Here is a 12,656-nt window from a genome sequence, read left to right on the forward strand (position 1 = left end):
ACAAACTCGGAGCCACTCTATGAGCTGCTATATTCTGCAGCTAATAGGAAAAAGTTTTCCAGCATTTTCCCTCTTAACCTGTTCTTTCATAGCATGTTTAATGCAAGAAGTATTTGCAGTTGTGCACTTCACTCTGACCAGCATATGTACGTGCTGACTGATCATCACGTACTGCTGTCACAGTAAATCTTTGTATAAACTCTGTGGGTTTGTTGTTTGAGTACCAATTTGAATTGCTTGCTACTACTGAGAACCTGCAGTAAAGTAAGACTCAACAAACTACACGAATGTTTTATTGCCGATCAAATCGAAAACTTCACTCCCTCCACTATACACATTTTATGTGATATATTACTCATAAAAAAGGTAGTTTCTGTAGATTGTAATTCCAATGTTTGTGATCCCCAATGGTTTTCCATTTACTGCAGTATGCGATAACAATTTAGATCATGAGAGCACAATGGCCAAAAGGATACTGAAACGAGGCCATCGTGGCCATGGAATTTTCTGATTTTCTGAGGGCATCACAGCCATTTTGAAAAATACAGCAGCAATTGCTGCCATGAATTTCCTGCCCTGTGATATAGTAATTTATGATTTTTTTATTTTAAAATGCATATATAGAACCTAAAAAATTATTTTGTTTAAGATCCTCCACATGTAAAATTTGACAATGCTTAACAAATTACAGCAAACAAGTACAAGTACATAAGAAGAAGAGATCACTCTTTTCTGTACTTCTTTATTTACTGCTCCACATTTTAAGAAAAATAACTGAAACTTAATAACTTATTTGCAAATAGTAATAATATGTATACATATGTAATGTATTATAACCAAAGTGTGACTGTATTTTATAAAATACTGGTCCACTAGAACAAAGCCAAGACAGGTCACTTTGTAAAGGCCAGTTTTATACTATTGGAAATGGTAACATGAGTGTACGTGCACAGCATCATTGCAACTTTTATAATGCTTGTAAAACAATAAAATAAAAATAATAAATACATATAAATGTATAATTTTATGAGGTTTAAACTATTTAAACTAAACATTTGTGGTTTCATATTATAATTGTTACTCATTCTAAACAAAAAAAAGCGTAATTTATATCTATTTCCTAATTTTTTATGGTGGTTACGAAGTTGGTCAAATCAACCAAACTCATAAAGAAATACAATTGTGAAAATAACAGATAACATATAATTTTTTTTTAAACATTTGATAAGTATTTGGATATTATAGAGATTTCACATGTGAAATTTGACAATTTTCTGATGCATAAAAGTATTTTTAATCTTAATATCAAAATTACCTTGCATGTTGGATAGTCAGCATTTGAAAAGAAAAAATGCATGAGCAAATAATTAATTCAAAAAACTTAAAACTTAATTTAAAAATCTGATATTTTATGTACGAAAATCTTGTAATGTTTACTGATAATCTCCAAAATTTTGTGAAAATATCTGTACATTTAAAAGAAAATTAAAATATAAATGCTTTATGGTTACTTTGGTTGAGCTGGGTGAAATCCACCCATCCGTAGTAAAAGGGTTAAGGGACATACAAGGAACACAAGACTAATGGGTAAGGGCATGAAGGACAACACTGAGGTTTCAATTGAGGAGGACAAAGAAGGCAAAAGGAACAAAACAGGAAAAGACATGAGAGGAGATGATACAATAAAAATGGGGAAAATGATAAGTACTGGACAGAACCACCTTATAGCCCACAATAGTAGAAATGGAACAATAGGTTTGGAAGGGGAGAAGCTATGATGCAGAGACCAACAGCAAAAAATGCACCATTTATACTGCTAAACAAGTAAGGAGAAATAATGTACAGAACAAAAAATAAGGAAGCTTACATGTGAAGAGATTCCAGAGCACTTTGCACGGGATTAGACAAACCCCATGCATGAAGACAGAGCATGGATATCGCTGGATGAGATGACTGGAGAAGATTCAAAAGTGGAAACCACAATTGGGCCAGCCAGAATGGAGCAATAAGAAGGGCCTGACAAGGAGTTGTTTGAATAAGTGAAAGTACCCTGGGGAGAAGAAGGACAGGAGGGTGGGCATACAGATAAAGATTGGACCAATCCTAATTGAATGAAACCACAGCAAAAACTGAATAAGGCAGAACAAGGGACCAGAACAGAGGAAGTTTGGTACTGAGGTGTATGTCAAAAGCATCCAGAAAGAGAGTACCCAGTTGTGAGCATAACCACTAGAACACCTGATGATGGAGAGAACACTCCATTGGGAGAATCTTGTTGGGATGAGAAAAATGCTTGATAACAAGATCCAGAGCACCCAAACTGTAACAGACAATAAGCTCCATTGGGAGAATCTTGTTGGGATGAGAAAAATGCTTGATAACAAGATCCAGAGCACCCAAACTGTAACAGACAATAAGCTTAATTTTTTGGATTGGGCCTAGATATGGGAATCTAGTGTTCAAAAACAAAGCAAACAAAACCAGGTGCCCCCTTAACAACTGATATAAGTGACAATGGCAGAATTGTTGGAATTGATCCTGATGAGGAGGAAGAGAAATGCCAGCCAAGGTGTTGTCTCTGTCGAGCTACCAGACAAAGTCAACCTGTGGGGACAAAAGAAAATGAATGGAGGAGCCCAAGGAATCTTGAGCAAAATTCCATTGATCATGCAACACCCAGTGAAGGCAAAGCATATGCACACAACCCCAAAGCAAGAGAGATTCCATGAAAGCCCAAGTACTCAAAAGAGAGATAAACTCTCATGCAGTGAGAGAATGAGAAGTTGTGGCTTTGGATAGCAAGTGCTCATGTCCCACAATCATGGAGGAGAAGGCTAAGCCCTGCTGAGGTAGGAATTGAAAAATACCCCCAAATGAATAAGGTATTGAGTGGGGGTGAAATGTGACTTCTCTGGTTTGACAAGCCATCCCAGTCATGCCACCTCCCGAAGAAAAAGATGGGTATGGTTTTGAGAGGCTTATTTGGATGGAACCAAAAGAAGCCAGTCAGTCACCCAGGTGGAACCACAATCCTAAGTCATGAATATGATGAGCAAAGGCTCTGACTACACGACAAAAGAAGTATGGAGCCAATGCCAGACCAAACAGAAGTGTGTGGAGTTGAAACATCCAACCCTCATGAACAAAACAAAGGTAACTTCTGGATGTAGAGGAAATAGGAATGTGTAAGCATCCAAGACATGAACATTAGAAGTGACATTAATGTGGAAAAAAAAAAGGTAAATAAAAAACAGAAAATAAGTTGTCGAAACCTAAAGCAACAATCACTGTGGAGATTAGTGAAAATAAAATGCATGTGTACAAAAATGAATGCCAAATTAAGAAGTGATGATTGTACTCTACATTATAGAGAAAATCAGCAGTGCTACGAGGGTGTGTCACATTCCTATTGGTGGAGGATTGTCACATGATCATTTACATGCTATACCACAAGATTAGATGGGAGTCTCAAGCCTAGGGGTGAGTGAAAATTGTGCATATAGAGGGCAGCACAAATCAAGGAAATCTATTATATGAGAGGAGGTAAGATGTATTGGAAAATGTCTGGTTTCTTAACTGAATCTTTAACTTTCTATCCTTTACTTCTGTGAAAGACTGTTTTTACTTCTAATATACACATCATATAATTCAAACTGAACAAATATTATTCTGAAAATTTAAAACATTTATGCTATATATATATAAAACACTGTATATAATATTATAAAGCAGCGTTTCCCAAAGTGTGGTCGATGAAACAAAAAAAAAGATACTGGTCTGCAGAAAACTAAAAAAAAATTATATTAAATTAATTTTAACCCTTTCACTACCAACTGCCATTTTTAAACTTTCTCTAAGCTCTTGTTGTATATTGAAGAAAAATTTAATTAAACCAGTTAACATAAATATATTCTAATAAAATTATATTTTCAAATACATCATAATCTAAATTTTCATTTCATCTAACTTTAATTTCTCAGCTAATATAACAGGAAGGAAAAGTGAAAGTTTGTACTTAAAGCTATGAAACTATAGAATTCACAAGTTGATGGCTGCCTTTATTCCTTCAGTCCCTCAGGAATTAAGGTGCTCTCACTCAGTGCAATTTAGAGAGCCTAAGATTAAGTTTTACAGTGTTGATAACCTCGAGATTCTTGTGAAATGCTGTAAATTTAAACCACACGTTAGCTAGACACGTTCCCCCTGCTGAGTCCAAGCCAATCTTCTCCTGTCTGCAGATAAGATCAAAGAAGGGATTTTGTCTCACATAAAAGGACCACTTGTTCATTCAATTTAACCGATTCTTCGACACCAAAGTTTTAGGAATATTATTCCAAATGTGTTAAATTTGCTTACTCTGTTAATGGAAATTGACAGACATGCGAGACCTGAGTTTTACATCTGGTAGTGCCAGGTGGCAGCAGACAAGTTGCTGGTAGCCAGTGCTAGAAGCATCAGTTTGATCTGAGAAGAGAGAGAGAGTTGATTGTGACTGTTTTTACTAACTAAAATTTTTTTAAGTTGTTCATTTTTAAGAAAACCTCTCTCCTGTATGGATAGATGGCTGAAGAAACATGCATCACACAAGAAAACCTCAAGTGATGCACAAATGCAGCCTAGTTCTAGTGAAACTGAAGTTAGTGAAAATAATAGGCCTAATTATAAACGTTTAAGTGATGTGCAGCTTGGTATCAAAGAAAAGAAAACAAAGACCTCTTGGACTCGACAGTATTGTGATGAATATTTGAAGTATGGTTTTATAAGTGGTGGTAGCAATAACTATGTGTTCTTTGTTGTTGAACATTATCAAATAAGAGCGTGAAACCATCAAAACTGAAATGCCACTTGTATACCAGACATCCAGAATACTTGAGTAAGCCAATAGATTTTTTCATAAATAAGTTGTTTGGAAATTTTTTTTTCCAAACAAATAACTTTTTTCATGAGATCTTTCAATGAAGACTAGGTTATGGCCTCATATGAAATTTCAAAACTAATAGCTGAGACTGGTTATCCGCATACTATTGGTGAAACGTTAATACTTCCTGCAGTAAAAATAATTACATCTTGTGTTTATAAAAAACAAGAAAATCAGTTGAATTTACTGTCCCTATCTAATAATACAGTGAAGCATAAAAGTGTGGATATGGCAAAAAATATTGAAGAAACTCTTTTTTCATGACAAGTGGATGAAAGCACAGACATAGCAGATAATGCCAATTTAATGTGCTTTGTAAGATATGATTATAGAAACACAATTCATGAAGATTTATTGCTTTGTAAACCATTTACAACAAGAACAATGGCTGATGAAATTTTTAATTTAATCAATAATTTTATAATTTGAAGTGGTATTCAATGGAAAAAATATGTTGAATTGAGTACTGATAGTGCTCGCTTAATGGCGGGTTCCCATACAAAAGTTTTCCAGTGGATCTGAGCAGTGGCACCAGACTGTGAATGGGTGCATTGTAGCATTCACAGAGAGGCATTAGCTGTGAAGAAAATGCTTACTTTTGAATTCAACTATGCAAGAATGTGTTAAATTCATAAACTACATAAAATATCGTTCATTGAATTATAGCATCTTTACTGCTTTGTGCAAAGAATTAGGAAGTGAACACTGTGAAGTTCAGTGGTTATCAAAAGGAAATGTCTAAAAAAGACTCATTGAAATGAAGAATGAAGTTATCTTGTTTTTGGAGCAACATCCCCTATCAGCAAAGGATGCAATATTTGAAATTAGATACAGGTTAAATAAATTGCATTGGTTAATTAAAGTAGCCTATTTATGTGACATTTTTGGCTTCTTAAATGTGTTAAATCCAAATTTACAAGGTGCTTACATAAATATAACATAAAAAGTCCAGGAAAAGATAGAAGCAGTTATAAAAATAAATTTACTTGTGGGTACACTGAGTCGGGAAGAGAAATTATATGTCTTTCTCTACCTTAACAGAATTACAAAACCAAGATGAAGAAGGAAATATTACAGATGAGATTTTCTCATCAATCAAAGAGCATCTTTTGGGGCTAAAATAATGCTTGAAGGAATATTTTTCTCCAATTGACAGCAGTAATATGTGGATCAGGAACAATTTTACTGTTAACAAGGAAAATGAGGAAGGATTACAACTCAGTGAATCAGAAATTGATTCTATTAATCAACTGTCCTGTGACATAGCACTGAAAGAACGTTTTAGTCAAGTCTCGTTAATTAATTTTTGGCTGAGCTATCGTGCTGTGTATCCAAATTTAGCAGAAAAAGCAGTGAGATTTCTTATGCCCTTTGTCATGGCTTATAAATATGAATTGGGCTTCTCAACGTTGGTTTTCTTAAAAAACAAGTACAGGAACAGATTAGATGTCGAGCCTGAGTTGAGATTTAAACTGACTTCTTTTCCTCCTGATTTGAAGTTGCTGTGTGATGAAAAACATCATCATCCTTCTCATTAGGTAAGTTTATTTCTTAAAAGAGCATTAATAAATATACAGTTAATGTAAAATTAAATAACAATGAAGTATAATTTTTTTATTCTTTTTACACAGTCGTACTATAAAATACCTGTATATTTTATAATCGATGATGTATTGATAGAACTATTGTTTCCAGCTTGGTGTTAAGACTTAGCCATCTTATGGTTATCTAATTAGGTATTTGAAGAGGTCAGGCCTCATGAAAAATTACAAAAATAGATCGGTCCCTAGTTCGAAAAGTTTGGGAAACACTGCTATAAAGTATACTATCATCAATATAAGCTAATTACGTGTACATACTAATTTCTGTTACTTGTAAACATTTGTTTAAAAACCATACACTCTTAAAGCCTAAAAAGATCTACATGTACACATCTAATATAAACTTATATAACCAATATCATATAGCTACTGGCATAACTTACGAGCTCCCTCATCTTCCTTTTGTTCATAAACTATTGGAGAGTGCGTTCTTTTTCTCGTTCGCGAACGCTTCTCTTTTGCTACATCACATTTATTTTCTTCAACATCTTCAAACTCTACATAAAAGTATGTATATAATCAAATTTTTCATTCTGACACTAAAAACACTATTCAAATACAATATTATGTTGTATAATAGATGATTTTGTAGTATGAAAGTCATATTACAAATATAACTAAACTAGTAAAAGATGCAGGTAAACAGATTTGTGGATTCAAAGCTATCACATTAATATAAAAAGGGTTAAAATGGTTTATTTTCACCATGACGTGTGCATCTGTAAAGCTGAACATTTTCAATGAAATTGTTTTAATAACAGTCATCTAGATAGCATCAAAATGGTAATTTCATATCAAACAAAATAATTAGAATGAGTGTTACACCTTCCACAAATATTGGCAGATGGGTTATTACTACTGTTTATAATTTTTGATACATCCTTATTCTAAGAGTAAAAATTACATTGTTCTAGCAGTTTTTTAAAAGTGTTGCAACAATGCACACTTAGCTTTAATTTCATAATAGAATGTGTTTTGTTTCTTATAATAAGCACTTTTGCTACAATCATCTTTTTATGCACAATCACAAGATTTTAGTGGGTTATATTCAAAATTCAAACTACTCTCATATTATGGTACATAAATTTGTCATAAAAATGTAGCCAGTAATCAACTGTTAACATTATATAAGTAGTTTCTAATTTTATAAGGCAATACTTAAAAAACAAAATCCTAAATTTCCTCTAGTTTGAGAATTGTGACATTTGCTATCTAGGTATCTTTTATAATTTATTTACCACCCCTACCAGATATACAAAATATAATGTAAATTACTCATTATAATGTTGTAATTGGTCATAATTTTTATAGCTTTCAATCTTATTTGGTTAAAGAGCCATAAAATAGAAAATCAGGCCCCTTTTCCAATGCCCACCTGTAACATCCTCTTATTCACAAATTGTCAATAGATCTCTGACATTTAATACTATATTACTTATGATGTATCAAATGATGTATCATACTATGTTACTTTTTGTACACAGAATTATCTGTTTCTCTTCCAGTTCAAACTTTATTCCTCTGGGAAACACATCAATGAGTTTAGCTGAATTGTGAACAGCTCCTGTCATATAGTTAGAAATCCAGAAAAATTGTGCTAGACATGGGACATTGTTTGCTATTTGCATGTTTTTAATCTGTGTTCTTTGGTGCAATATTCAATTCAATAAAAAATCATTTAGTGCAGTAGTACTGTTAGTAAAAAAAAAGTAGGGTTAAGTATCATCAACAATCAACAGCGAAAAAAGAAAGATCCAGGTAAGTATTTTATTTCTTGTTTTTCATGCGTGTTCTTTATTTATTCTTATAAAAGTAACTCACATGTCAAATTTGGAAACGTTTTAGATTAGATAAGGTTAGAATAGGTAAAATAGAATTTTTTTCACAAGGTACGCTTGTAAGCAACATGCACGAAGCCAAATGTGTTATGTAATTCAATAGGATAACATTAGCTCTATGTTCACAAAGTGATTTACATATTTTATGGTGGGAATATCAATTAGACATGGTACAAAAGGCAATAAAACAATAACATTTAAGTATAAACAAATGTTGTTTCATGTTACAATTTAAAGTCATTCTAAAAAGTCAAAAAAGGATAATTTAGATTTATTTTGAAATTTTTTGGTGGTTACAAAGTCAGTCAAAGTGACCAACTTCATATATGGTTAGGGTAGAGAAAATAACAGATAAAATATAACATTTTACTGAAAAAAAAATAATATAAGATTAAAATTCATTTAGGTTTTAGAGTTTATGCAAATGAAATTTGAGATTTTCCAGATGAAGAGAAGTATTTCTAATCTTAACGTAAAAATCACTATGCACTCGAAGCAGTCAACACTTTGACTCCATATATTCATAGAGAAATTTTTAAAGAAAATACTTCATTAAAAATTATATTTTTATTCATAAATTACTTTTAATGCTTACTGAAAGCATAAGAAATTTTGTGAAGATAAACAAAAAAATGTTAGAAGTTATAGTACAGAAACTTTAAAGGTGAATTTTGGGTTAATTTTCTTGTGAAATTGATCGAGCCTGTAGCAAGAACTTTAACATCTATTTTTAGTAAGGCCACATATAAACCTAGAATACTGAATAAATAAAATTAGTGATACTGATAATACAATTTTCAGAATCTTCCCCCCCCCCTCTCAACAACAACAAAAGAAAAAGGTTCTTTACAAGATTAAATAATTTACTTCTTTAAAATAAATTCAGGTGTTGTTAAAATAGTTCAATTGCCTGAATGCTATTCTATGGTTAAAAGCTAGATTGAAATGTCTAAGCATTATTTGTCAATTGAAAACGTGCTTCTCTGTCTCCTTTATAAAAACCACATGTTTAAATTTATTGAGTCTTCTTCATCATTAAACTTTTAATATATATCCAAATAAAACTTTGTTTATTTTATCTTTCAAATCCAAATTACCCTGAAAAACACATTTCAAGATAGCTAGTCAAGAAACACTGCTGTAACAATAACAGAATTATTTGTAGAAAAACACTAATAACAGTATTATAGTTTTTTATTACTAGTTATAGTTTTTACAGTAAAGAAAAATATTTTTTTAATACAGGTGACATTTCGATCACTGGTGCAAATATTCTTAAGCACCCTCAAATGTACATGAAAATGATTGCACCAGTGCTTAAAATGTTGTACCTTCTTATAAAAGTATTCTTCCCCACTTTAAAAGTTGTAGCTTGTAATAAAAAATGCTTATAATCAATGAGTAAGCTCAAACCAAAATGAGTATTCTAGTTTATTCCTTTAAGTAAAAAATTTATCTCATACAGATCCAATACTTTCATGGGAACTAAAATTGCAAGTATATCTGTCACAGTTCAAAATCATAAATGAGAATGCGTAAAACTAAACTAGACTGGTTAGTTATTACGCTGGAATAGTGTATGACTTAATTCTTAAGCTAATAATTTTGTTAAATTACACCTGATATTTTGTACTATTTGTCAAGTTTTTTTCTCTTTCTCTAGGTTTTAAGGGAATTTAGAGTGAGTTGGCTAGTAGTCATCATAATACATTTATGGTATTTTAAAATTTAATTAACAGAAAAGCAATTCTCTCTTACCTGATCCTGAGTGAGAGTGAGCTTTTGATCCTGATTCAGAATCAGATGAAGTTATAACACTACTATGATCGTCATCATCATGGTCTTCACATGAGCAGCACTCTGACCTAGAATCTTCACTGTTTGACTCCACTTCTTCCTTGTTGGCATTACTGTCATGACTAACAGGTTGGTATGTATCATTCTGTTCTTCCCTCATCTCTTCATTCAGCTCATCAGAGTTGAGGGTCACGTTTAGATTGTCAATGTCAGCATCAACTTCTACTTCTTCATTCTTAGGAGTGATTTCTTCTGTTTTCTCTACTGCGGCATGAGTCTTCACTTTAACAACTAATGCTAGATGAAAAACAACGCAATATCAAAGAGAAAACCTTAGCAACTGGACCTTGTACCAATCCACACATGGACTGTCTGAACAGCTTTAGCACAGGTGTTTTGCTTGTATTATGAATAGTTCAATATTAAGTTAGCAAAAATTTTGACAAACACAACATATACATATAACAGATGTCTCTACGCACACTTAATATCTGGTGTAGCTTAAAAACATTTGATATTGACACATTTCTTCACAGCCAATTTTATCAACATCCCCTAAATTGTTAACAGACTTACAACTTAAAATCTTAAATATATGTAATGTGGTTTAATTACAAATACAGTTTCAAATAAGCTCCTTTCATTTATTTTGTTTTACCTAAGTTTTTACAATTAGTATTTTGAATTCTAAAAATAATAGTAGACAATTATATTGACATGGTGCAGCTAGTAAAAATATTCTTGGCAAATATCCTTACATAGGATATACAATGAAATATTAAAGAAACACTAAATTATATAAAGTAGTCTTTTTTTTTAAATTAGATGTCACTACTATTCTACTTACATTTGTGTTTAAACCATTAGCTTTATACTTGTTTTACTATGCAAAAAGATAAATTTCCATGCATCCATAGATAAATTTCTATTACATTCAAACTTCATTCTAAGTCTCATGCAGAATGTTAAGATGACTTAGGAATTTAAAAACAATTAGGAAAATAGATAACTGTATAAGGAAAGTAAACAGGAAAATCTAAACTATTGTCGCAGTAAAAACATAACAGTATTGGAAAAAGAGCTGAGACTGAGAAAATTTGAATATATAACAGATAGCAAATCATGAAGTAGTTTGAATTACATACTCCAATCTAATCTTACTGGGCTATAATGAATCCATATGGAATTACTGCAGAAGCATATATATATCACATGATACAGATGGAGCTGTAAATAAAATTCTCCTCTGAAAATATTCATTTAAAACCTCACAGTTAAAAAAATACTTTCAACAACTTCATTTTTACCTTTTCCTTTTTCTTGTGGTTTAGCTTCATGTTTGGATTCCTTCATGGTAACTGTTCTACTCTCTTGTTTTAAAGGTAAAGCAGTCTTCTTCTCTACATTTTTCTCGGCAGGTTTTTTAAGAGTTCTGGTGATAGTTTTTTTTATAATTGGTCCATCAGGAGCAGTAGGTTTTGTTGCCACTGGAGATTTCTTGACAGAGGACACTATTTTTTTTATTGGCTGAATAACTAAAAGTAATTTCATGGAATAAGTATTGTAATACTTATTTCTTACAAAAACTGTTACATTATCAAAAGTAAACTGAGAGAATATGTGAATTTTTGATGTTTTCTGAAAGTGAAATGTTTCTCTCAAACTAACTTTACAATAAGCTACTTAACCAGCTCTATTTTCAAAGTTAATAACAATATTAAAAATGTTGGTTACAACTTATACATGCTTGAAAATACTTGTATGTAAGATTATTAACAACTTCACTTTTCTCAACAAACAATTAAAAACAAAAATGATGCTCAACCTTACACCAAGCAAACTTCAAGATAATCAACTCACACTAAACAAGACTGAATAAAATTTTTAATTGCTCAATTCTTATAAGGAGAAATTCTGATAGATAATATATTTTAAACAGGTATATCAAAGGAAAAAATAAGAAACTGAAATCTCAGGGAGCATAGTGCAAGTAATTCCATTTCTCAGAGTGATTCTGAACAAGTTTGGGTAAAAAATATGGATATTTTCAGGTACATTGTTTCCTGTGAAAAATCCATTGTTTCTCCTCAGTAAAGGCATTATCTATTCTGGTTTGTCACCTAGGAACAATAAGTAGTCGATCATCATATTCACTAAGTTAGTAAATAACCATATTATTGACCACACAAAACCAGCCAAGTTCCTGCCAAAACTGGAAAATGTTCAGTTTTCAGAATCAAAGTATTTTCATCTCAAAGATATTGTGTCTGTTTACATCATGACATGTGGCTAGAACAGCTCTATGCAGCTGTCAAAATGTGACTGATCAGCTCAGTGATGAAATAAATCCAACAGTATTTTCCTACAAGTTTTATACCTCATTTTAGAATAAATGGCTCAACATATAGAAATTAATAAAAACCCTACAACCTGAGTGCTTTCGAAAAGGTGGACCTTTCTTCTTCAGGGGCAAACTGGGAATCAAGAAAGGTCCACCTTTTC

The 12,656-nt window shown here is 32.0% G+C and overlaps 1 protein-coding gene across 1 annotated transcript in view; it reads right to left on the reverse strand.

Moving 5' to 3' along the window:
- Positions 1-12,656, reverse strand: part of LOC106468296 (YTH domain-containing protein 1-like) — an 85,501-nt gene that overhangs the window by 62,313 nt on the left and 10,532 nt on the right. The window contains exons 4-6 of the mRNA XM_022396638.1: positions 11,462-11,792; positions 10,116-10,451; positions 6,903-7,016 (exon numbers count right to left, since the gene is read on the reverse strand). Of these exons, the coding sequence (XP_022252346.1) occupies positions 6,903-7,016; positions 10,116-10,451; positions 11,462-11,792 (781 nt within the window). The remainder of the gene's footprint in view (positions 1-6,902; positions 7,017-10,115; positions 10,452-11,461; positions 11,793-12,656) is intronic.

Source organism: Limulus polyphemus, unplaced genomic scaffold (genome assembly GCF_000517525.1).
Source record: "Limulus polyphemus unplaced genomic scaffold, Limulus_polyphemus-2.1.2 Scaffold2953, whole genome shotgun sequence".
NCBI classification, from domain to species: Eukaryota; Metazoa; Arthropoda; class Merostomata; order Xiphosura; family Limulidae; genus Limulus; species Limulus polyphemus.